The 25652-nt window shown below is 47.2% G+C and overlaps 3 protein-coding genes across 3 annotated transcripts in view; 2 read left to right on the top strand and 1 right to left on the bottom strand.

The window, feature by feature from the left end:
* Positions 1 to 2257: 2257 nt before the first annotated feature.
* tssk6 (testis-specific serine kinase 6) lies at positions 2258 to 3076 on the bottom strand. The gene has a single exon (XM_088907808.1). It carries the CDS (start codon positions 3074 to 3076, stop codon positions 2258 to 2260), a length of 819 nt encoding a protein of 272 aa, XP_088763934.1.
* A 1649-nt stretch (positions 3077 to 4725) lies between these two features.
* ndufa13 (NADH:ubiquinone oxidoreductase subunit A13) lies at positions 4726 to 10810 on the top strand. The gene is made up of 5 exons (XM_088907809.1): positions 4726 to 4873; positions 5997 to 6075; positions 8174 to 8245; positions 9420 to 9489; positions 10551 to 10810. Exons 1-5 carry the CDS (start codon positions 4780 to 4782, stop codon positions 10668 to 10670), a joined length of 435 nt encoding a protein of 144 aa, XP_088763935.1. The 5' UTR covers positions 4726 to 4779; the 3' UTR covers positions 10671 to 10810.
* Positions 10811 to 13278: 2468 nt separating this feature from the next.
* The window catches only part of yjefn3 (YjeF N-terminal domain containing 3), a 37917-nt gene continuing 25543 nt past the window's right edge, over positions 13279 to 25652 (top strand). The window contains exon 1 of the mRNA XM_088907804.1: positions 13279 to 13496. Coding sequence (XP_088763930.1) covers positions 13438 to 13496 — 59 coding nt within the window. The 5' untranslated portion in view covers positions 13279 to 13437. The remainder of the gene's footprint in view (positions 13497 to 25652) is intronic.

Raw genomic sequence — 25652 nt, 5'->3', positions numbered from 1 at the left:
CCCATGTTGTTTGTTAGCGATTAATTCCAGAGATTGTTGCGTGGATACGTCCGATAGAGATACAGTTGCTTACGAATTGCTTTTGAATGCGTGTGGGACTGTTTCTCTGCTTTGTGCTTTGTAATTGTGGCGAAATATCACCTCGTTTTCACTCGGAGAAGGGTTTGAACTGAGCTGAACCCGTTAATGGTGGAACCATTTTTTATTAATGCATTTCCTGAAACTACGTTTCTGCACATATTCATTTCATTAAGGAATCCCTCATGTAAGGCTTGTTGGCCGCAGTAAACATTTTAGATACATAGACTGTAACTGCCAACGTAAGGAACAAGTGAAGGTTTATTCCACGCTGAAAAGGAAAGAAACACAACGTTTCGGCTGTGGAGCCTTCTTTACAGCCTTCTGTCATACCCAAAGAAGGCTCCGCAGACGAAACGTTGTTTCTTTTCTTCTCTTTCCAGCCTGGAAGAAACCTTTACGTGTTCCTTTGCAGCCTACGCATGCTGACGCAGCTGCCCACCTGAACTACTGCAGACATGATATTCTGCAGTTATTTCCACAAGACCCAGACTGGGAAAACAGTGGAGCTGGAAGGGAAGCATAAGGGACTTCAAAAAATTTGCAAGGAAAATGCTTTGCGTGATTTCACTTCTCCACTCCACCAGTGATATTTTATAAACAGTGCTGTGAATTCTCCTTCGGTGTCCGTTTATTACACAGCGATTCAGCATCGTCAATAATCCACCTACAGTTGAAGACAACCTGTTGATTTGGAGTGATATTCACTCCAGATTCTACAGGGCCCCTGTTTATAGGTAATTTATCATCCTGAGGGAGGACCTGGAATAATTAGGACCAATTAAGTGAAAAGTTGATTCAAATCCAGTTAGGAGTCATGGGGTAGAATGGAAACCAGGAGTCACAGCGCCCCCTCCAGGACGGCGAGTGAATATCAATGCGCTTTTCTTTCTAGGAAGAAGTGTAGGAGTGAAAGCAAGGCCTGTCGATGAGCAGAGACATCTTGTGTGTCCTTTCTCCAAGAAACACCAGCAATGAAAAAGAAAGATCTGTCAGAGCCCACGAGCCTCCTGGACAGGGTACCCCTGGACAAGACGCCAGCCCTTCACAGAACACACACACACACACACACACACACACACACGGCACCCAGAGCCCCTTTCCCACCGGGGGAAACCCACACAAACATGGGGAGAACATACAAACTCCACACAGACAGCACCCCAGGAATTGAACCCAGGGCCCCAGCACTGCAAGGCAACAATGCCTCGGTTTCTGAGCATCTGAAACAAATTTGCATCTTTGACCACTGAGGCAGGGGATGTGTTCGGGCAAGTAGCTCATAATACCGACACACTGTAGGTCCAGACATCTGCAGCCCTGGTCCTGGAGAGCTCCGGACAGGTTAATTAAAGGTATATTCAGTTATGTCATTTAAAGACCATTTTGGTACAAAAACCAGAATATATTTCAGTAATATTTTTCGGGGACTGCAGTTTCCTCCATTAAAATATTATTTGCTTAACTGATCAATTGCATTTAAAACACGTTCCTAACATTGAAGCGGTGGGTGATTTAGGAATGAGTAGATTGGGGTTCTCCAGGAGCAAGACTGGGGATCCCTGCTGTAGCTCTTCATGGCTACATTACAGGGGACCCTTCCTGACTTAACTGAACAATACCGCTTTAACTAAATTGAGCAAGTAGGCGTTTGTATTCCATATTTTAACGAATGTACGATTGACGGAGGTTTGTCCCCTAAGACCTACTGGACTGTGGTTTTTCTTGACCATGTTTAGACCTTCTATATCAGCAATGTTTTGGATTTTGAAATAATTAAATCGTCGATTTGGGACAGGACTCTTCAGTGCCAGACCTCAAGGGGTTTCATATCAGAGGTTAAACAGTATTTTTTCCCCCCCAAGCGCAGCTGTTTGATATCACGAGTGCGTGGTGCGCGAGTCCCACCCCCCGCGCTGACAAAACCGCGGAAGAGCCGCTAACTTGAATAACGCTGCTTTGCTCTCACCCCAACCTCGCTTCTCTTTAGGGTTCAAAAAAATAAGATTGAAAACAGATTATGAGGACAAAAGAGCCGAGGCCATTAAAACAAGTTTGCTTTCCAGGACACAAGACCATTTGCATCCATAACCATCACTGCAAATGTACCAACACCGAGAACTAGGTGGACTCAAAACACTGACAGCACACGGCTCTCTCTCCCAGCCATCCGGCATGTTTACTGGTCACCCTGCTGTCGCAGCCAGGGGTCCTCCGACACCTGCTGCACGGACGGGCGCGTGGAGGGGCTGAACTGCAGCAGCGAGCCGATGACCGCGCGGCAGGGCGCCTCCACGGGCACCTCCTGCGGGTACACGAGCGCCTTCCGCTGGATGCGCGGCAGCTTGCTCACGTTGGAGTCGTCGAAGGGCATGCAGCCGGTCGCCATCACGTAGAGGATGACCCCCAGGCTCCAGACGTCGTACTTCTTGGGGTCGTAGGGCACGCCCAGGAGGACCTCGGGCGGGGCGTAGGCCGCCGAGCCGCAGTAGGTGCTGCTGACCTCCGGGTAACCCAGCGCCTTCCGGCCGAAGCCGAAGTCGGTGAGCTTCACCTGGTTGTCCGCGGTCAGCAGCACGTTCTCGCACTTCAGGTCGCGGTGCACGATGTCGTTGGCGTGCAGGTAGCCCACGGCGCTGACGATCTGCGAGAAGAGGACCTTGGCCAGCGGGCCGGGGATGGAGCTGAGCTCCTGGACGCGCTGCAGGAGGTCGGTGGTTGCCGCCTCCATGACGATGTACAGCTTGCCGCTGCACACCTCGATGAACTCGTGGACGCGGACGATGTGGGGGTGGCGCACCCCTCTCAGGATGTCCAGCTCCCGCGGGAGGAATTTGCAGACGAAGTCGTGGGGGGCTCGCCTCCGGTCCACGATTTTGATGGCCACTTGCTCGGGGTATTTCTTGGTGGTGGCCAGCTTGACCTTGGAATAGCTGCCCTCGCCTATGGTCAAGCCCAGTGTGTATCCCATTAGCGTCAAAACCTTGTCCCGGGACATCTCTGGCTCTCCTTCTTTAAAGTTTATGTGGAAGAGCCATCACGCCATCAGAGAGCTGCTGCCCCTGGTCTCATCTTCCTGTCCAGGCCTGTGTGGTTTGTGCCGGTACCGGTCTGTGATCCAGTCGTCCTTATGAAGTTTAGACACACGTCACCCGGTGACCACTGTCGCGTATGAATGGCCACACGTCCCCCAGCAAGCCATTGAAAATGATTTCAGATGACCCTTCCGCTCTTTAGAATGACAAACTGCCCTGGATTTCTCCATACGTAAATAAACACAGGCTTTCGAAAAATTCATTTGATCCAGTATTTAAGGGGCAGGGCTTCGGCCAGTCGTTATTTTGAATGTATTATGACGTTTTCGGTAGCTGGACCTCGTGTGCGTGTTTTAGGTGATGTGTGACGTATCTTGCTGCACTTTGGTCGTCCGGTAGTTGATACAACAGTTAGAGAAACGCCCATATCAGGTAGATTTTCTGACATTTCGGAGACGTATTTTCGGAAGCTACTTACATTCATTTGGATCTGTCAGTTGTGCATGTACAGTACATGGAGTGATCTGAGTGAAGCACATTGCACAACTGAACATCAGCTTTCAGCTTTCAATCGAGGTTCGATGATTTTTCAACCATCAAGCCTAAAGCCCCTTCAAAGCTACTTTACAATGATTTCTGTTTAGTTAGGGGTTGATTTAAAGACACGCGTCAAGATTCGCATTTTCTTTCTTATGTGCATATTACACGGTTAAAGTTAATATCATGTTAATGTATGGTTTTTGTTTGGGAAAGCACCGTAAATGATAGATTCTTTCACAATATTTACGTTATACACTAAAACTCCCCTCATAAAAAAATGTTTTGGGCAGAATATCACAATATGTAAATAATGCACGGACGTAATATATATGCGACGCTTTACTTTCCAAGTAAAGTGAAATGCCTTTATTTTAGTCTGCGAGAAATTCAACTACGACTCCACAATGAATAATCTTTTGAATTATCAATGAATAATTATTCCATAATGAATAATTTTTGTGGGTGTTTTAGTTTTGCGAAATGCAAAGGCATTTAAGGCTTCTATAATAAATTGATATATATTTAAAAGTATTTAAAAATATTTAATGGGATAACTTTTATTTTTTTAATACGCAGAATAGACTAATATTTAACGCACTTATGCGTTATGTATTATGTATCGTAGGGGTTATACGTTAAAACACGCCTGGATAAAAATATTAATATCTGGCATGAGAAATCAAGGACGATAGTAACTCAAGACAGGCACTGAGGTGCCAAGCCATGCCGAGCTTTATAGATGATCAGGATTTTGAAATTGACACAAAACCCTAGAGGAAGCCAGTGCAAGGACTCCAGGATAGGAGTAAAATTATCGGTTAGAGTTATCATATCGTATATCTTTAGGGGACGATGGCATTTACATCTTGATTTTGCACTCCAGTTGATCTTCTGGGGTAGGGAAAACTATTGCGTGTAATAAGGAGAATTCAAAGTAGTCCTTCCAATTTCCATACGCACTACTGCGTTCTCCTCAAATCAGTGGTAGTTTATACTCCACCTGCAGTACTCTGCCAAATCCAGCATGGCGGAAGCGTGCTGTCGGAACGGAGGACGTGAAGACGTCATCAGGAAGCGTGCCAACGTCACAGTTCTGCGCGGTTTGCAGCTGCGGTGAGGAACCGAAATGGCGACGTCCAAGGTGAAGCAGGACATGCCTCCTCCGGGAGGCTACGGTTCCTTTGACTACAAGAGGAATCTCCCGAAGAGAGGGCTTTCCGGTCAGTACTGATACCGCTCAATTGATGAGGATAAAAAGCGCGGAGGCTCGTGTTTCCCCTCTTTAATCTGGAGGTCTGCTTGTACAGCAAACGTAGTCCTGAGCTCCGCTTGTCTTTTCGATAGTTTTGACGCTTCTGTCTGAGCTCAGTCACGAATTAATAGAAAAATGTAATGTTATAATTGTAAAAACAAAACAAACACTTCCACGTCTATTAAAGCCATACATATATCCTGTTTTATAAGATGTATTGGACTCATTTCCTTTATCTTTGATGTAGTGTTTATATGCAGACATAGGTCTCAGAAACGTTCATTTTTAATCTACACAGATCTTAATATAAAGCGGTTTTTGCATCGTTATATATGTAATGGAAACGATAAACTCTTACTTAGGACGGTTTGCATGCTCCGGTTTTGTAGTATAGGTTTATCCGTTGTAGCTTATCTGTGAGTAAGATAATGACATTCACCACGGAGGAATGAACGAGTTCTGAAAACTCGCTTCGTTTTCCTGTTGTTTATTTCTCCTTCGAGAAAGTTTGGTTTATTTTTATTTAGGTTTCTATTAAATAACACCGCCGTGGTGAAGCGTGAGAATTTCACGTGGAACACGTCAGTGATGCACAGAAAGCTTACGTGTTCAGTCACATCTCACCCTAAAACCCGTTACAGTAATTACAGTCCTTACTTTCTGTATTGGCCCAGTTGGGTCGTTTGATTTGCTCGGAGTTAAAGTCATAACACAATGTATGATGCATTTCGCAGACAGTCAACCCTTTTAACAAATAAGAAAATAAAAACAAGTTAATCATCTGGTTTTAAGTGGAAAGGTTCACTTTTTATAGCGCAGTTGATGTTTTCTGCCGCTGCCCCGCAGCTCCCTTGTCCTGGGTTGGAGTTCAGTCTGGGGAGTGTGTGGAGTTTCTGCCCGTGTGGCGTTTGCACATCGTCTCAGTTTGTGTGCAGTTTGCACCAGGTGCTCTTTTGGATTTGCAATTTCTCCTTTTCTCCCTGCCCCTGGGGTGGACTGATGCCGTGCCCCTTGTTCCCCATGAGCTTGTGGAGTAGTTCCTTTCTGACAGCGGAGATGCCCGTTAATCTTTTCTTTATTGTCACTTTCAGGGTATAGCATGTTCGGTATAGGCATCGGGGCCCTGCTTTTCGGTTACTGGCGACTGTTTAAATGGAACAGAGAGAGACGGTAAGATGGCCTTTCCGGTTCAGACCGTCTTGCAGAGAATTGCTTTTCAGGAGATTATATTTTTTCTAAATGGGAAAAAAAAAAACGTTTTTTCCTTATTGTTTGTTGGTTTTCCCCAAAGAAAAGTTTCCTCTGTGTTTATTATGTGTCATGAAAGAATTGTACTGTACAAAAACAACATTCTGGACCACGTTCAAAGCAATTCTTCTATCAATATGCACTTTGTAAATAAAACATTTAGATCTGTTCCTTTTAGACTCTATTAAGTAATCTCCTATTTTACCCTTAGAGACAAGGAAACCATCTAGAGCAGAGGTTCCCAACCTATTACAGCTTGTGGCCCACATGACCGACCATAAAAACTGAGTCCCATACAGAGACCAGGCCGTCCTCACCTTTTCGAAACGGGCTAGCTCTATACCTCAGCAGTAGCCCCATTGACACCGGTAATCAGAGAAAATACGTGCATACAAGCTACAAACATGGCTTTACAAAGGCCGATTATTGATTACCGAAGGAGTTCAGTCAGCACCTCACAAAAAATAAATAAAAATTAAAATAAAATTAAAAAATATGGTAAAAACTAAGGCACCAGTACAGCTCTTTTCTTTATTATGATATCTCACACGCTTAATGCTAGCCTTGTCCAAAACAAAACTGAACGGGCAGGATCGAAACGAGCTGAAAGTTTTTCCAGAAGTGCGGAGCAGCCTTCTGTGCCCATGACCTTATGAAGACGCTGAGAAGCAAAAATCTGCACGATAACTATCAGAACAATTATAAAACAGAAGTAGATGTTAACTCCCCCTCCACTGGACGCATGAATGCACAGTGACTCAATAGCAGCGGCTCGTTCTCAGTTCCCAGGCACGTAAAGCCCAGAGCTGCTATGTTTTTTCTTCTTTAGTTTGGGTTTGGATTTTGGGTTATCGGTATGAGACACTGAAGCAGTTTCTGTGCTTGTAGATGGGCCTTCCTCTGTGTCTTTCCTCAAGCCATTTCTCCATGTTATGAAGGGTGATTAGGCAGTTAATACTACATTCTGCATGAGCTTTCTTGTCATGTCACATCTAATAATAATTAATAATAATAATTGCTTACACTTCTATAGCGCTTTTCTGGACACTCCACTCAAAGCACTTTACTGATAATGGGGATCCCCTCCACCCCCACCAGTGGGCAGCCCCACCTGGCTGGCGCTAAATGGCGGTCATGCAGCATCCTAAGCCATAATAAATATACATTATTTATATTGTTATTTATTATATATATAATGTTATATATTTATGATTCTTTCACAATTACAACAATCATTTGACAGCCCCTCTGCAGTACCGCCCACTGGCCCACGGGTTGTAAACCGCTGGTCTAGAGTAGTTTATTGCCATATGTAGATGTACATTAGAATGTTTAATTAAACTGATCTCTTGGGACATACACAGTACAGCAGACAACACCGCACGTTGTAGAGATCAGGAACAATAAATATATTGTGGCAAAATGAAATCTCAGAATATTTTCCTGTGTGGATACAGTTTTTCAACCAATTTCTAGTTGTATTTGCTAAAACCTTCCCATTAAAAGACTGGTGGCACTGAACCCAGTTTAATTAAAGGCATTCGGCTGAATGATTTCCATGAGAAAGCTAAGACTAGGAAACGGGGGGCATTCCTCATATTTTTTGGTTGTGGGCAACCCGCCTTGAAAAAGGTCTCCCAGCAGCACCTGGACGAGGAGATCAACTGCAGGTGCGTCATGGAGATGTGCCCGCACTCAGAGAGGGCTGCTTCAGTGGCCATACGAGAATGAGAACACGGCATTGAGCCGGTATAATTTGCTCGGGAAGGGTGCCCTGTCCTGCCCCATAGAGGGAGGGGGTTGGAGGCCCTGAGAGGCTGATGGGAAAGGAAATCTGTCCTTGGGGTTGGCAAGTCTTGGGGATCCATGACTATTTGAGATTGTTTTTTTTAGAGGCTCACGTTTGTTAATGTGTCCGTGTGAAAGACACACCCGTGTGATAACGTCTCGATAAAAAAAGTCTCCCCAAAGCGTGGAGTCGAGGCCGGGCGTCGTGATGGGCGGTGTTTGCGTCTTCCAGGCGGCTGCTGATCGAGGAGCTGGAGGCTCGGATCGCGCTGCTGCCACTGCTGCAGGCCGAGCACGACCGCAGGTGAGGGGCGCCAGCCGGGGTTCGCCGCACAGGTGAAGAGGCGTTGGTTCTGGTGTTCCGCCCGTCGGGGGGGGAAAGTGGAAACTTGCAACGTGGGCTCAAGAGTGTGTAGTGTTCCCCTCCCATCAAAAAGCACGCGAGGCTCCAGTGGGTGAGGTGAGACGAGGTGGCACAGGGCCGCTGGGGAGAGTCTTGCAGGCGGAGGGGTTTACTGAGGAAAAAAGGGAGGAGACTGTTCGGGGAAAATATGTTTCTGTCATCGGATTTTGAAATGTCCGCCAACCCAAAAAGTATGAGTGATGAGCAGTCAGAACCGCTGATATAAGCTCTTGCAAATTTATTAGATTCAGTAATCTTTTCTGATCACTTTTGATCCAAGCAGCCAAAAGTCTCCTAGAAAAAAAGTTGGAGATTGGAGCAAATTATCACTCATCCTAAAGCTGCCTTGGGCCCCAAAATTCTTCACTTGGAGTAAAATGTCTGTAAGTAGTATGGGAATGCTAATCCGTAAATATGATTCTAGAGAACAGAACAGCAGCAACAGAAGCACTTGGTGTGATTTGACTTGACTGCGTTCTCTTTTGATCTTTAACAGTTGTGATGGCTGTCCTTAGCATTTCCATTGAGGGTGGGGGGAATTGTGACAAATTCCTCTGAGATAAGAGTCCTTGCTTTGGCTGTCTGGGATACTTAGAACAAATAAATACAGCAGTTGTGACTTGTGGTCTTGGGATTGTCTCGTATCGACTGCTTAAATAATCTAAATCTTTTTCAATCAGGAGTTTAAGGGGATACTTGATGAAAGTGTATAAAAGGTTTGCAGATGGGGTCAGCCCAGGGTTCTGCTTAAGAAAGCAGCCAAACAAAGACACGGGCTTTCAAATGTAGAGGTAAAGGGAATTCATTTAGGGTGGAAAATAGGAAACATGTCTGTACACAAAGGGTTGTAGGTGTCTGCATCTGCTTCCCAGCCAAATGACAGGGGCTCCAACTTGAGGCTTCTTCAGAAAATAGCTAAATGGGATTTGACATTAAAAAGCCAAGAAGAGCAGCTCATGGATGGCCCTGATTCTTTTTGCAGATTGTACGGTTTCCCCTTTTAAGACAAGCTTGTTTATCTGGAAGCGGTCTCGACCTTTTTGCCGACTGCCTGCCTCCCTGTTCTGTGTTCCAGGACGTTGCGGATGCTGCGAGAAAATCTGGAGGAGGAAGCCAAAGTCATGAAGGACGTTCCCAACTGGAAGGTAAAAATCAAGGGTCCCCCTGCCCCTGGCTCTGTGGCTACAGGGTGATGCTCAGATTGAGCACAAAGCACGTTGTCCCTTGCTACATTTGCACGTTCTAAACATTTCTTAAATTGCTTCTGCAATATCAGCCTGACTTGTTGCCAAATGGTTCGAAAACCATCCTTTCCTGAGGACTTACAGAATCCACCTGCCAGTTTCTGTCAGATAACTCAGCTGTGCAACAGGCTGGAGGAAGGTGCCTGGTGTCTGGGTTCATTAGACACAGGTTGTGCTGATTGTGGGAGATCAGCGCTGTGCTCTGTCCAAATGTGGAACTCAGACGAGTGCTGTGGGGACTGGAAGTTCATCACTAGCGAAGGTCATTTATGAATAGTTATTGGGAAAGGCTGTCAGGTGATGAGCAGAGGTCTGGGGATGGAGGATCACATTTTTGTGTGTATACAGAACAAGGATCTAATGCCATTTTTGGCGCTTGTTGGAAAACACGGTTTTGAAAAATTATTGTCTCCATATAAGCTCCCAAGTAATTTGCTGAATATTTTTGCTTTTAAATTCTCACTTATGGCATCCCTGACCAAAATTGTTTTTTGCTGGGCTTTCAGCTTCAGACATTTAGTGTTTCAGAATACAAGCAGCAAAATGTTAGCCATTGGGTCGGTTTCTCTGAGTGTCATACGGTTATGTGACCTGTGATTGCTCTAAGTGAGCAAAAAAAAAAAGACTGGTTTGCTCTCATAAAAAAGGCTTTTGTACTTATTTCTCTGCATAAAGCTATCACTGTCACTTTCTGTAGTTCAGAGGTTTAAAGAAATTGTGTCCATGACAATATAAACTCAGGATGTTTGCAGAAACAGATTTGATGTATAAAATCATTAAGTCTTGGAAGACCCTGGCTTTGTGCAAACAGATTGTAATTACAGGGTTGGCAGGGTTGGATATATTTATCCTTTTTTCTTAGCAGCTGTTTGCTGCCCAGCCTGCACAGTACTGGCCCTTCTGCTTGTGCTATCACAGTGATGCTGTCCAGTCGCCTGGCTCACTATATCGTGCCTTTTCAGGTAGGAGAGAATGTGTTCCACACGGACCGCTGGGTCACCCCCATCACAGAGGAACTTTACAACCTCCGGCCACAGGAGGAGCTGTTGCACAAGAAGTTTGGTTTCCAGTGGTACGTGTAGGTCTGTTCCCCATCCGAGGTCGTCACCGTCGCTGCTCCTGGCCCTGCTGTAGTGGAGGACCCCGGGATCGCAGTCGCCCTGCCGTCAACGCGTCTTGTAAATGTTTAATATTAAAATACCTTTTCTCTGCTTCCGAAAAATCTTCACTTGGGTGTCTCCTTCTTCACAGTGTGCAACTCACTAATGCCTGTCGGGACATGGTATTTTGGACACCACCTGCACTACGTCCAATGTGTGCGTGTTGGGTAGATTATATATAGCCTGAATTCAAAGGTGTGACCTGTGCAGTTTGGTAAGGTGTGTTTCCTTGTGCTGTGTGATCGCATTTCCGTGAGTGTTTACTGACAGTTTTTGTTCAGGAGCGACTTGGTGGGTTTGTGCTTGCTGGAGGGCGGGTTTGCTTCATTGCTACATTTAGCATCTGAAGATCAAAGAACACACTTAAGGCTTTCTCCTGTCACAAGCGATCGCCTCCTGAGCACTGTTGCAAGTTAGCCTAGGAGAATCCAATCAAGGCCTTTGGTCTTGGAGAGAACCGACATGGTGATGAGCTGTGTAATTTTCCTTTCCCATCCGGTTATACGGGCTGCAGCGAGCTGCTGTGCACTTGATTCTTCCTGATGTTTGTGTGCGTTGAACTGTAATTATTGCTGTCGGAGCCAAGTTGCTTTAGGCTATTTGTACTTGTAGCCGTCAAATGAATGTCTAACATTGTAAATGCGAATGCAGTAGAGTACATGTTTTTGCTGAGTTCTTCAAAGGAATTCCATGGGGGGGGGGGGACAATAGCAAAACATTTCCTTGTCTATAGAGATCAGTCACAAGCATGTTAAAAAGGTCAGGACAGAATAAAAGAATCTAGTTTTCTTTGGGCTGTGGTTCCCCCTTGTTAACACCTGAGGGCAGTACAGAACAGCCTCAGTTCAGCTGCAGTGCAGTGCTGCTTGTTTTGTGCATTGCTTTGGGACATTTGCTTGTCTGGCGGGTAAAATACACAGCACAACACACAATACATATTACACAACGTGAAGCCGTTAACAAATGAGTTAGGTTTTTGAAACAAAGAAGCAGTTTGTGATCTAGTGCCATGCATTCCCTTAAAGGAGGTCTTGCGGTCTTCTTTGCTGGACAGTTGCCAGTGAGATTAGATGAGGGGTTAAATCTGATGTGTCATCTGTCACAGTTTAAAATGATAAATTATAATTTAAATAAACAAGTGAATATAAACCTATGCTCAGCTACCCGCACTGTCTCATATGGAGTATTAGTTGGACAGACTGTATTGTTTTACACTTCCCCCACCTCTCAAGTACTAGATACCTTCTCCCTGCTCTGTTATTTGATTCAGCAGCTGTGCCTTTTCAAGCTGCTGTCAGATATACGTGAACTATTCAGTGGTTCCAGGAGCAGCCTGTAATCATGCCTGGCACAGGGCTCTCGTGTAATAAGGGGACAGGTAAGGACACTGACATGCCTGCCAGTCATCTTCCTTGCCATTGCACCTGAGACTGTTTCCTGCAGTGCAGTGCAGGCTCTTCCTCACAGAACGGCAGCACCATCACTAGTAACACAACGACTGAGAAGGTCTGGCTGACAGGACTTGCAGAGCCTGTGACTGCTTCCATTATTCGTCGAACTCCAGAACGCTATGCATGTTTGCAAGAGACGGCCATCTGCCTCTCGCAAGCAGAGCACAGCTGTGTGAACGTGGCAGCGGGTTTTATTTTCGTGCTCAAACACTGAGAAGCGGTGTTGGGGTGCCTTCGGGAGATGGGGGGGGGGGGACACCAAGTGCTTAAGTCAAGCTCTTGCCCTTGCGACTCGAGGAACCGGACATCCAGAAAGTGGCCAGTGTGGCCGTCTTGTTCTGTAATCACCTCCTTTCTACCGAGCCGGCAGATTCTGTCGCAGGCTTGCAGGCACCGGGGTTGTGCTACGATTACAGCCCATAAACCTGTGTCTCTCAAGCCCTCCGCTGGGCCAGGAGAAAGGGAAAGAAGACGAGCTGATTGACAGCCGACTGACCTTTGAGTTCAGAAATGTGGCTCCTTTCACAAATCAAGAAAGGAAAGGATTCTCTCTGCCAGAGTCCTCTTGTTCTCCCCCCCTGTTTCCAAGCTGCGAGGCGCTTTGCTTGTTAACAATGGTCGACAGCTCCCTACTGTTCAGATGCTAGAGATCCTGAATTTCTTCCAAGTGTACTGATTTAATTTCTTAAGCCCTAGGACATTTCTCGACCCTGTTCTCCCTCTGTGCATGCCTTGTTATTTGCATTGGTTTCTGAAGCTGTCTTTTTTTCCCCTTTTTGGCACTGTCATTTTAATTAACCCTTCACCTAAAATTGTCAAGCCCTGGGCCTAGCTGTGACTGACATTTCAATGAGTTTAACCCCTGCACCCCCCCCCCCACACACACACACACCCGCCCCGCCTCTCCCCCTTTTCGAATGCATCGGCTCCATCCAGCTCCACTCTTCTGCTCCTGTGTGCTACAGGTTGATAGAGCTGCTCTTGCGCAGCTCAGCCAATCAGCTTGCTTCCCCTAGGTCTCCCTGCCTCTTAATTGGCTGTCGTTGTGAGCCACCGCTGCTGATATAAACAGAGAGAGCTACTTTTATCAGAGAGGGAGAGAGGGGAAAACAGATTCACACACGGCCAGGCTTTGGCTGGGAGTGGGAGTGGAAGACTGAGAGGGAGCAGGCTTGGAGAAACCAGCTCAGACTCGGCGCTCGTTTGCTGCTGTCTGTCTCTCCATCTCTGACCACGCAATGAACCACAGCTCGATGGAACCAGAACCGGAACCCATTGAGCCTCTCCGGTACCTAAGGTAAGACAGCATGGAATGAACCTGGGGTGGGTTAGGATTGAGTTGGGGGGAAGGGGAACTGTATTTCCTGTGTCTTTATGTGAAGAAGAGAAAATTGCATCTAAGCATAATTCCTAGTTTTGCAGGAGAGATGTAATGGATAAGCATAGTATACCTTATGACTTCTTCACTTGTTAAATGAGAACAGCCTGTCTCTTAACTCACACTGGCATATCTGGGCCGTGGATCTGCAGTGCCTTTAATTACTACAGCATTCAAGCGGAGATTAATCTTTTATTGGGATCAGTCTACATCTCTTGACGTCAATTCTGTTATTTTGGGAGGAAATGCCCATGTGAATGAGAATTAGTCTTGTTTTAAGAATGCCTGCTCAGTTACTTTACTTACCTCTTTCACTCCCCATGATATGCTTTGCCAGGGGTACTGAAATGACTGAAAGTGAGGTCTATCTGGTAGTTGGGGATTTGTCAGGTGCGCAGGAGGTTACCTGCTGTAACTGTCCATCACAGTCCCTGTTTCATGTGTACCACTGACATCCTGTAGAACATGTAATGATATAGCACATGTTCTGACACAAACCTCCTAAGTGACATTAAAGACAAAGGCAGTGAGCTGGAAGTGTCCCATTAGCCACTGAACCTAGCAGTCTGCTTAGTGTAAAAGGTTTTTTTTTTGTTGTTGGACATGGATCTGAGTGTGCTGAAAGAGTCCGAATGCACAGAATGATCAAAACATTCACTGAAAATGGTTTCCGTTATCTGGGCAATTGTAATTGTGCTGGGCTTCTCGAAAATGGTCTGTCGCTCTTGTAATGTACTCCCTCCTGTTGTCCCTCAATTTAAACTCTGCGTCCCCTTGTTGTTGATATTGAGGGCTGTCCTCCTTGTCAAGTAACTCCTAGCGACTTCATTTTTGCGACCTCCCAGTGTCAGCATTTGAGGAAGCAGCCCTGGGAACTCCTTTAGTGTTGCACAGGCTTCTTGGGATTCGGAGTCCTGGGACATTCTGTGTGTCCTTCATGAGGATCCTTCTGCTGGAATAGTCAGTGTGCACCGCAGTCCCCAGCCTCATGGACGCAACTCCAGGATCTAGTACCTTTCCTGTCAAAACAAGCCTGTTTTACACTGATGGAGGAAAATAAAAAGGCATGAGAGATGCTGAGTTGGGAGGCTCAGATGTAGAGACTTGACACGCTCCCGCTGGCAGTATGCCATCAGAGGCCAGGAAGACAAATTACAGTGTTCAGTGAGGTTGGGAGGTACTGCAATTTTCTGTGTGCCTGTTCAGGAAAAGTGCTGCTTGTTATAGGCGATGCTGCTGGGTTTCTCTGCTAGTTGGCAGCCGAGTTGTGTTCTGCAGCCTGGCTTTCCCTTGAATCCTCATTAATTTCTAATCACATGATCGCCTCCAGCCCGGAGCTCTGATCGGCAGTAGAATCTGCAAACTCCAGACTGCAGCCCCGTGGCCTCGTGTTTCTGACAGGTCTTGTGGAATCTTTGATCTTTTCTGTTTTTTTTTTTACCTTTCAGAATCTGTGATCCTCCACCCCCCGCCCACCTTCCCAAATTTAAATTGCCACATTAAACAGCGCCTCGGTTTGGCATGGTGGCATGGCAGTTAGTCTTGGATCTTTGGCCCAGGGTTCGAATCCAGCCTGGGGCATCTTCCACGGGCACCTGTCTCCACATGGGTGCCCTTGGTTGTGTGCCCTGCGATGGACTGGCACCCCGTTCGGGTGCAGTCCTGCCTGGTGCCCAGTGTTTCTAGAATGGGCTCTAGCTTGCTCCTGCCCTGACTTGGAACAAATCAGTCAAATAAAAAATTTGGCTTAAACAGTCCAAACTAGGCATTCAAAACAGAGCCTGACATAGATGTCACCGTAGTCATAGGAAGTTCCCCTCTCCCAGTGCTGAAAATAAAAATAGAGGAAAATCTCAAAATAAAGACTGGAGGGACTGATGATGGATTGGTGGACAGAAACTCTGTCTCGTTCTTGAATGGTTCTGTCGCCACCTTTGCATCTTTAAGCACATATCTTCACTTTTAACATTTGGGTTAAGCGAATTCTGAACTTGATCTGCAGCCGGATGAGCCTGGAGGAGCTGAGCTGTCAGTGTTGTAACCCCTCTGGAGTTCCTAAGTGAGGACGTCATTGAGACCGCTGACTGCTTCCCTGCAGTTTTTAAGAATTAGTTTCATATTTATCACCGAGGAACATCACGCGCTTCCAGACTCGTTTAAGTTGATGAAATTAAAGTTTCGAGCGTACTGCCTGCGGTGACTTGTGGATCTGCTCATGTGGAAAGGATTCTTTATCGGTAAACGCTCTCGCACATCAGCGAGGAGAAAGAGACACGGTTGTGATAGCAGGAGTGCCTTGCAGGCTTTTTCACAGCAACGATTTAGTTCCTTATGTCAGTGCTGAAGATGTGTGCTTCCTTTGTTCTGGTGGTGTTCCTTCTATGCTTTGAAGGCTGTGAGATCATGCTTCGACAGTCTTTGACAGAGCTTTGAGAGCTCTGTGCTTCCTCACGGTGATGTGGGGACACGGTGTGTTCTGCATGCAATTTCACAAACCTAGATTTTTGGAGCAACGGCAGGGGTATATCTTAGTGTAGCATTCGCAGAAGCCTAATGATTCTTTCTGGGAATGGAATGAAAGGACAGGACACAAAGGAACGACCTGAGGAACACAAAGGGACAACTCATGCCTTCAAAAACACTGTTTCTCTTTATCTGCCCTCCTGTCTAGCTGCACAATGGAGTTCCTCCATTTGCCTGGGTGTTGATGGAGATGTGTGCTGTATGTTGTTGCAACGGTTGGTTTAGCTTTGCTTGCAGCTTTCTGGCTCAGAAACTCTTCAGTTTTTCCATTCTCTCTGCTCTGGGTTTATTTATAGGCACCATGACCAGTTTCAAATTCAATAACCGTAGCAAGAAGAAGATGGTGTGTTATCTCGCAGTGCAGTTGCTGTAATGGCCTGAGCCATTAAAGGCACATTAGACTTGAAAGCTCGAGGTTTACAGAATTTGTCCTGCAGTTCCTTACAGTTGGTAGGGAAGCAGCCGTGGCGAAATTAATGGAAGAAATACAAAAGGATGCATGTTTTGATTTTTATCCCTGGTTTTAAAGGATGCACACTTTCATATTAGTGCATGCAGATGGCCGAAGTGTGCTGATTAAATTCAAAATCTGCAAACTGTTTATGTTGGATAACCTTGATCTGGATGGTATTATTGGTAGCCTACGCTCAAGTTATAAGCCCACATGTATATAACATGGTTATCAGTTATTTCAGAGGAGCAGATGGTGTTTACATTCTATAGCAGCCTGCACATGAAACTAGAAGATGTCATCAGACACTTGGGTAGAACTGGTAACCAAGGCATCATATCCTTCAATAACTGTCAGACCTGCATTCTGGAAAGCACATTCTGCTATACTGGTATTTACTGTCAAAATTGATGGTTTTTGGGATCGTGTGGTGTGTGTGATCATGTAAATAAATATTTCAACTCTAAGGCGAGTGTGAGCTAATTAGCGCAGGCTGCAGACAAGCACTGCTTGTGTAGGGGGAGGTCAGCTGGTTACTGCAGGAGGCTCGAGAGTTATGAGTTTGAGTCCAGTGCTGCAACCCTTCTGCTTCGCAAGCGGAATTGACTTTAGCTTAACATTGTGCGCAGGCCGGCCCCGTGCTATAAAGAGCGCGCTGTCTGGTGCATGATCGGCTGTCAGTTGAAATGAATCGCTTGCGTTTTGGGAAACAAATTGAAGCAGATTCCCCTGCCTCTGCATGCTCTGCGCTAATAGTGCTCCCAGCTTGTAACAATGTTTCTAACAGGTCTCCAGGTTAATTAGAATTAATTATCTGTGCCTCTTTGTGCACAGTAGGGAGTACACAGCTCAGGAGGTGTGTCCTCAGTTTTCCTTGGGGACCTTACCCTCTGTCTTTCAGCCAGGCAGAAAATGTAGGACACACTCCCTCTTTCCTTCTTCCTTACTGCTAGACTGTTTTGCTTCTTTTTCATTTCTTTTCGATTGAAATGGGCCATCTTCAGTTTTCTGCCCACCATTCGAAATCATTCGTCTTCTGCATCCCCCCCCACCCCCGGCTGCAGAAAATAAAGTGGAAATATTTCCACTCCATCCCCAGAACAAGAAAAAAAAGACCTGTTGCTAAGAATCCTTCACACGCTTTTGACATCAAAACGTTCCCCGGCTGGGCAGCCTGTGCAGTGTTGCCAGCACAGAAGTAATCTGCTAAGGGGTTATTGCCGGGGATGAGATTTCAAAAATGTCTCCTATGTAACATGATTAGTACTCCAAGAAGACCAAAATGATTGACCACAGGAATGGAGATAAGACTCCGCATTAAAGCCCCAGATTTGAATATTTTTTAATATAAACTTTAGGTACCTTTATGTTACATCAGGTACTAGATTAAATTCTTGTGGTAAATTACGTAGAAAACCAAACTATTAAGTCTGGTGCATCAAAAGAAACCTCTTGTAAGTGTAAGAAATTCACAAAGCTATGATCATGAAAATGGTTCTCCTTTTTCTGTAGAAGGCACTCGGATTTTATTGAACAGACATGACATTTGCAAATTCATTATGCTGGTTAACATTTGTCATCCACTGGGGGGGTCTGCTGTGAAAGTCACAGGCTAATAGCATGTGTGGCCACCGCTGGAAGCCATGCTAGCTGTGCCTGTGAGATGCATGCTTCACATCAGGTTGCAGTTGCAGTGTTCTCCCCCGTTCCTCTTGTAGAGCCCAGACAAGCATGTGCCTGTTCGCTGGTCTCGGAGCCCTCGGTTCCACACATCATCCCAGCTCAATCCCACACATGTTCAGTGGTGATGATGTCGTGAGTAGGGCATGTCATGCTCGTGAGCCAGGAGAACAGCCATTCAAAAGGAAGCCTGAGAATGTGCTGTCCTGCTGGAATGTCGTCACGCCTGGAGGGGCATGCAGAGGAGGGGCCAGGGAGTGAGGTCCCAGGACTTGATCAATGTAGCGCCAGGCAATCAGGCTGCCATCAATCTCTGCAAGAGGAGTAGTAAATAGACACTCCTGTCAAGCCTACGCTTGGAGCTGCCCATCAACCGGTCTGTTGTGCACAACAATTACTGTGCTGTGCTTGTCTGTCTGCACTCGCTGTCGTGTGGCGGGGTCTTGATTGGGGTGCTGCACCATAACAAGAGCTGTACGCTGTCAGTGTTTTTCTCTTATGATCTTCACCAGGTTTGGCATGCAGCAGATTTGCCTCAACACCTGTGCCCTCTCACTAATGAGGCCAGCCAGTGTCAGCGCTAAGCAAGCATATTGCCATCAGTCATGAATGATCAACTAATCTCAAAACAACCACACAAACATTGAATCAATATCCAAAATCGACACCCTTTGCTTTCCTGAAATCATATAAGCAAACAGTGGCACGTTGCTTTTGGTGCCCAATATGTATTCCCTGTCCTTCTTCATCATTACAGTTCGAGAGCCTGCAGCTCGGAGGAATAGATCACAATGCTCTGCGATGCAAGTCTAGTCTCCATTGCTGGTCCATGTGGGTGGTAGTTCTGTGCTTCAGCTTTCAGAAAGTGCTCTTGCTCCTATTGAGTTTTATGAAGCTGTAATTAACAACAGTAGAAGTGGTGGGGTGGGTGTGTCTCAGTTGCTGAATTCCTAAAAAAAAAGCCCCCTGCACTCGAATATCTTGACGATCTGCAAGTTATTTCTCATGCACTCAGCATGAAATATGCATTTTAAGACTGTCTTCAAAGGCACTGTGGCGCAAGGAATTCAGGGACTGCTGTTTCATGTGGGAAGTCTTCAGAAAGACACAGCCCCTGCCCTCGATCACTGCGAAAACCTGACAGACCCCCCCATACACAAGCACCTGTTCTCTAAGAGGCTGCTGCAGGGTCTTCCTTCCTCACCTGTCAGTGAGCGCCCCTGCTCTTATCCCCGCCTGGTTCCTTACCCTGTCCCTCCTGCCTCACTCTTCTTCTGTCATCGCGACGCTCGCTGGTGACGGGACTGCTCTGGGTGGCCCTGTGCCATTTGTATTCCTCTGTGTGAGTGGAGCAAGGGCACCAGCTTGGTTCACGCCCCCCCCTGCTCCAGGCTGCGCGGCGCCTGATCGCTCGACCGGAGACGTCTGAGCCGGTGCCCCTTCGGCCTGACAGCTTGTGTCCATTATTCCGCTCTCGGATTCTCCAAACCGCCCGGCCTGCTCCTCTCGCCCTGAGCAAGCAGAGCAGTTTTCTCCAGCGGGAAGCGTCTGCTGTGACGGCAGTCTGCATTGACAGCTGAGCTATTTTCTTCCCCTTCGTTTCCGGTATGGAGTTGCGTTTGACACCAAGACGAAGGGAAGCTATGAGGATACGATACCAAGTCAGCGTGTCGTGCTGTTGGAGCTGAAACACGGCCTCCATTTCTTCTGTAGCCTTTCTCTCGTGTCCTTGAAAAGTCTCGCTCCTCTGTGTCTTCTTCCTCTGGGGTTATGGGCTTTTACAGACAGGGGAAAGTTTTTTCTTCCAAAGATGATGTTTCACCGAGGCCTCCACTTAAAAAGCATTCAAAAAACTGGGGGGAAATAAAGAAATGGTGCTGCGCTGATGGAGATTAGATTGCGCACATCTGAGCCATTCCCAGCCTCTTGCTCGGCGATGCCCATAATGAAATCAGAAGGGCTCGTCTTGACCTGCTCAAAACCAGCTGGTGGAAAATCTCGTTTCAACCAGAACTAAACATGATGCGCTCTTTTTTTTTTATCAGGGTTGGATGATCTCTGATTTCTGGAGGCTCTTGTTTACCCAAAGAGTTGCGGGGGTGTGGAACCAGCTGCCCAGCCGTGATGTTGAAGCCAATAGCCTGGGTTCTGTCAAGAAATGGCTGGATAAGGTTTTCACATCAATTAGCTACCAAGTAGGGTACTTGGATCGGACTAAACGGGACCTCCTCTCATTTATAGACATTTCCAAGTGTCTTTAGACTTTGGCCGGATACTGAACTGCAGGATATTCTGATGGCGACTGTGCTAAAGTCGTAGTCTTCAGCAGGTCTGACTTGCCCGTGGTGCCGTGGTGTGGGCTAGCTTAAGTCCACATGAGTGTCTTCCTGTGATAAAGCTTCTGAAGCTGATGCACCAGATGCTACACTTGTTGGCTTAAATACAGTGACCAACGAAACACCTTCAAGCCTGGTTAGAAATGTTAACAGTCACGCTGTTAATTAAATAAGTAGACTGCCTCTGCAACTAAGGACTTGACTGGAACGGAAACCAGGAGACGCTGGATAGTCCAGGAATTAAGTTTGAGATCCCTGGTTTAGGGCAAAGCTGTTAAATGTTTCCACTTTTTCTTTCCTTGAGATCTCTCCTTGAGAAGTCTTATCTGGTGCTTGGCTAGCCTAATAAAGGAAAATCCTGGACATCGAGTGCACCTAGCATTGTCTCTGCCTCCAGCTGCTTCACTTCATTACTGTCAGCGTCTTCCAGCTAAACCCTCTGCATGTCAGCCAGCTTACATTTCTTGTGTGGTCCTGTAAATGTTTTGCCATTGTGTTAGAGAAACCAGGGAGAGAAAGGTGGAGGGGGGGAGGGGTCTGTGCTCGTTAGTGCTGGGCCGCAGCCCTAACGAAGCTGGAGCAGCCTGCCTGCACTCCGGAAGCCGTACAGAGCTGGCCCCTCCTCAGCTGGGGCCGACAGTCAATCTGTCTTTCAGTGGGTTTTTTTTTCATTCCCGTTTCAAAGGCCGGAAATTATCCTTAGCAGATATCACCAGGGTTTGATTGCATTTAGGGTTTCCATTTTCGCTGACACCCTCTCTCTCCCCTCATACACACCCAGCTCCAAAGCTCGGGATCATTCCTCTCTCTTAAAATTTGCTTCTTGTGCTTTTTACGAAGTTACTAGATTGCTCCTTTCTCCCTGCAGATCACAACGGCAGACTGCTGTCTTTCAGTTAGCTGTGTGGTTTTTATGACCTCTCGCCATTGCTTGCTTTCTCCTTTTCTGTCTTTGTTGTGCCTCCTTGCTGTGGCAACTGGGAATGCTGAGAAATGGCGCTGGAAAGTGAAGGTTGCGCGGTGTGTGAGGTATGTTTGTGCTTCAGCAACCCATGGTATGCCCAGCTGGTCCAATTCCACACAGATAACTCGTATAGGGCAGGGGAGTCGAAAGACTCCTACAGGGCCTGACGTCGTCTGGATTTCGGGCCAACCTGAGTAGTCAGTTAAACAATTAACCTCATTTTTTTCTTTAATTAGGGAAATTATTTTACAGTGGGTTCCTAAAAACGTGCAGTGACCAATGAAGCACCTTCAAGCCTGTTTAGAAATGCTAACAGTCGTGCTGTAAATTAAATTTGATTCTCTCTGTAACAAAGAGCTTGACTGGAACAGGAACCAGGAGACACTGGATGTTTGCAGGAATTACGTTTGAGGTCCCTGGTTTGAATCTGCAGAAGCCCCCTGTACAGTGGTGTGTGTTGTAATCCCACAACACTCGTCAGCAGCAGGCCGCCAATAGGCTGTGAAGCCTGTTCCATCGTGTGGGTATGGTTTAATGGGAACTTTGTGCTTTGGTTGAGTTCACTGTGTGGCGCTAACAGGTTTGATCTAAGGGAGGTGAGCACAGCTCCACGGTTTAGGTATTAAAAGCAAGCCTGCTGTACATTTCCTGGCAACGATTACTGAGTGAATGCGAAAACTCGGCCGGGTCAGCTCCGCTGGACGGAGTGCTGGCTTCCGCCGCCCAGCAGTCTGGTCCTCCCGCGCCGTCCCGTCTCCATAGCAACTCGGAGTCCGGCAGGCCGGAACCAAACCGGCTCGAAGAAAAGGCCACGTTACCCAGGGAGCTGTGGGTAGCCATTTCCGCCTCGTAATCCCAACACGGAGGGCTTTTTCCTGGCACTCTGAAAAGATGTTTTTTTTTTTAAGTGGAAACAAAGAACTATGATCCCCAGAAAAGAGGTTTAGCAACCCCGCAGTTTTTAACAGCCAAGGCCTTGCGGGCTTTATGTTGTTAATAGAATTGTTAACCAGTGAGTAAAACAGATGATTTTTTTTTTCCCAATTGCATTTAATTTAGCCCTTGTGACTTCTGTTGGAAGGAAATTCCAAAGCCCTGCGCGGGCTCCCTCTTCCCAGAGCCGTTTGCCGGCAGTGGGGTTTATTTTCTGGGGAATGTTCTCGCTGAGAGCGCGGAGTGGAGAAATAGGACACAGACAAGATTAGGGGCTTGAGGAGGAGGGAGCTGTGCTCCGGTGACAGCCGCAGAAAAGAGCCAGACTGGGTCAAAGCCGTGCCAGGCAGCCTGGCCTCCAACAAGAGGCACACATCTCTGGCTGAGGGGGGCTGTGTGTGTGGAAGTTGCAGAAAACTCCAACATAAAGGCAGCTGCAGCACAGAAGCATTGAACCTGATGCCTGGACACAGTGCTAATTACAAAGAAGTAATAAGACTTTTTTTTTTTTTTACCCCTCCCCTATTTTTGAATTTTTGTTGTCTTTCTGCTTTGTGCCCCGAAATAATTAGCTTCTGCTTATTATCCCAAAAGTAAAAGCTTTCCTTGTTAAAAAAAAGAGGTGTGAACAGATGGGTAGGAGAAGCCTTTCTGCGCATCAACACCATTTTGACACCCTTGGTTCCCCCCCCCCTCCCTTTTAAATGAAAAAAAAAAAGTGTCTCCATCGCTTGCCGGCGATTTGCGTGCGATGTCGAGCCGCGTCGCTATGGCAACCGCCGCTCGGCAGCCTCTTCTGGAAGAGATGGGATGGGTAAGTGTGTCTGTGGTGAAGCGTGGGCATCGGGGGGACCCGGTATCCGTGGGTCCGCAGCTGGGCAGCCGGCTCTTCTCTGCCACCGGGACAGATCTCATTAACAGGCAGGAGTCTTCACTCCTGGGCTCCTATCCCTCACCCAGACCTAAACAGAGCAGCGTGAAGCTTGATGGGCTTGTCCCGGAGATGGTAGTTCCCCGTTTTGTTTAGGTCAGTAACAGCCAGCTTCTTTGCCGTACTCTGTATAGAATGCACTGTCTGTAAACATACTGTTTTGGTTATGCAATGCTGTAGGTACTTCACCTGTGAAGGGTTTGGCTCAAGCCTGTGACTCAGAACCTGCTAAAATAGGAAGGCTCTTGAGAGGCCTCCATCTTTTAAAACATCTGTTGCATTGGATTGTTTGTGGCGTGAGATACTCCAAAGTTATTTGGAAGAAACTTGCACTCTTTTAAAAAGTGCCTGCATAAGTAGCTGTGATCCACGAATCTACAGTCACAGGCTCCAAGGTCCATGCTTCAGAGGTATATATATATATCCCTGTGGTATAGTTCTGTGGTGTGCATCCTCCCCGGCATTTCTGGCACCCTGGCCTGTTGAAACTTGAGAGCAGGTGGTACTTCTGTACACAAAGGGTGGTAGGAGTGTGGAACAAGCTGCCCAGCCGTGTTCCCATTAGAGGAGACTGCATGCATCGCCTGGTTTGTCAACACCTGGTTAATGTGCTGCATTGCTTGACGGCTTGACTCAGTAGACTTTATTGCCCAATCACTCGTACACCCCAGTGCTGGAAGCATCCATGGAAGGGCTTTTTTTTTAACATGTGGGGGCAGAGCAGAGCCTCTGGCTGCTGGGGGGGGGGTCCCCTGGAGACAGAGAGCAGGCGCTCCCCCCCCCATCCCCCCAACGTGGCAGAAAGGTGGGGGTAGGCCCAGAAAGCTGCCTTTGACATTAATCGCTCATTAATCCTGACAGCGCGCTGACATTAGCAGTCAGAACCCCCCCGCGGCTCCTCACCTGAGAGTCCCCTGTCATGTAGCAGCGCGCGCAGCTCCCCTGGCCCAGACACAGTCGATACAGGACCTCCGGCCACGCCAGCCCCGCTCTGCTCCTCTCTTTTGTCTCCTCCTCTTTCAGATGAATTATTAATTGCGATCTTTCCACCCAGAGCTCCCGAAAAAGAATATAAGAAAGGTTACTAACGAGAGGAGGCCGTTTCGTTCCTCTCGTCGATTTGGTAGTTAGAGGCCAATTGATCTGATGACCTCAACTAAAGGAAGCCGCGTATCGGCTTCAAACACATGGGCGGGCAGTTTGTTCCATGCTCCCACCACCCTTTGTGTAAAGAAGCGCTGCTCTCAGGTTTAAATGCACTTCCACGAATGCATTTTTCTTGCTCTTCTTTCCCCTGGTTCAGTGTTTTTATCTTTCTAGCCGTTCTCGAATGCTGAGCATCTTGCATACCCCTGCACAGCTGATTCGTTACTGCTTGTACTGCTGCCGATGTCTGAGCTTTGCCCCGTTGAGCTGAACTGTGCGGTACAAACAGACAAAAACATTTTTTCCTTTATGCGCTCTAATTGAATTCGCCCTTCCATGACTTTTCCTCGGGCTAGAGATAAAAAAAGCCAGTGCTGGGAAAGGAAATGAAGACGAGAAAAACGCAGGCGGCGAAATAAACAGCTCTTACAGTCCTGTGCTCAGCCTCTTTTGTGCAAAACCTTCATTTCTTTTGCTGCCATACCCTTGCAAAACGCGCTCCCTGTGGGAGCTGGCCCCCTTCGACGCCACAGAAAGGGTCTTTGTGTTCCCTGGCCTACTTGCTGGTGGGATGGGCTTGTTGTCCTAGGCTGACACAAGTAAACTAGTGGCCCAGGATACACACAGACCCAGCAGGGAGCTCTTTAATCCTGACGCCGGACCCCAGCCCTCCCTCTCTGCTGGAGGAGCCCTGCCAGGAAAATGCCCCGTGTTCGTCCTTCACCCGGCTGCTGGGCAGGCACATTGACGTAGGTAGCAGCTCGTGGCCAGGCTTCACGTGTGTGAGATCGGGTCCCTCGTCAACGCTCCCCCCCCCCCCACACACCCCCTCAAACTGTCTGCACAGCCATTCCTCAGATGTTTAGACTTTCTTGGACACCATCCTTCCAAACCCAGAGAGCTCCAGCTCCAGTCCTGGAGGGGCAGTGTGTGCACGTTTCCCAGATCTCTTCACAGCAGCAGCTCTGGAAGCTTCCAGACCCAGCTCTCAGAGTCCTGGCGTCCCAGTGTCATGACTGTCAGTGTGTCCTCCCTGGGAGGCCGGGTTTTATGCTGGGTTAAATCTCTGGTCGGACTTAGCACGTTGCACGCGGGGAAACAAAAGTCCGTC

The sequence above is a fragment of the Atractosteus spatula genome, chromosome 28 (assembly GCF_055471065.1).
Source record: "Atractosteus spatula isolate fAtrSpa1 chromosome 28, fAtrSpa1.hap1, whole genome shotgun sequence".
NCBI lineage: Eukaryota > Metazoa > Chordata > Actinopteri > Semionotiformes > Lepisosteidae > Atractosteus > Atractosteus spatula.
The sequence above is the reverse complement of the archived record's forward strand: the minus strand, read 5'-3'. Positions and strand labels throughout refer to the sequence as shown.

What these genes read in the sequence shown, in the direction of transcription:
- tssk6 (XM_088907808.1), bottom strand. Translation starts at nt 3,076, where the DNA reads ATGTCCCGGGACAAGGTTTTGACGCTAATGGGATACACACTGGGCTTG.
- ndufa13 (XM_088907809.1), top strand. Translation starts at nt 4,780, where the DNA reads ATGGCGACGTCCAAGGTGAAGCAGGACATGCCTCCTCCGGGAGGCTAC. An exon ending in CCCGAAGAGAGGGCTTTCCG is followed by an intron (nt 4,874 to 5,996) that starts GTCAGTACTGAT and finishes TGTCACTTTCAG; the next exon opens with GGTATAGCATGTTCGGTATA. An exon ending in AAATGGAACAGAGAGAGACG is followed by an intron (nt 6,076 to 8,173) that starts GTAAGATGGCCT and finishes TGCGTCTTCCAG; the next exon opens with GCGGCTGCTGATCGAGGAGC.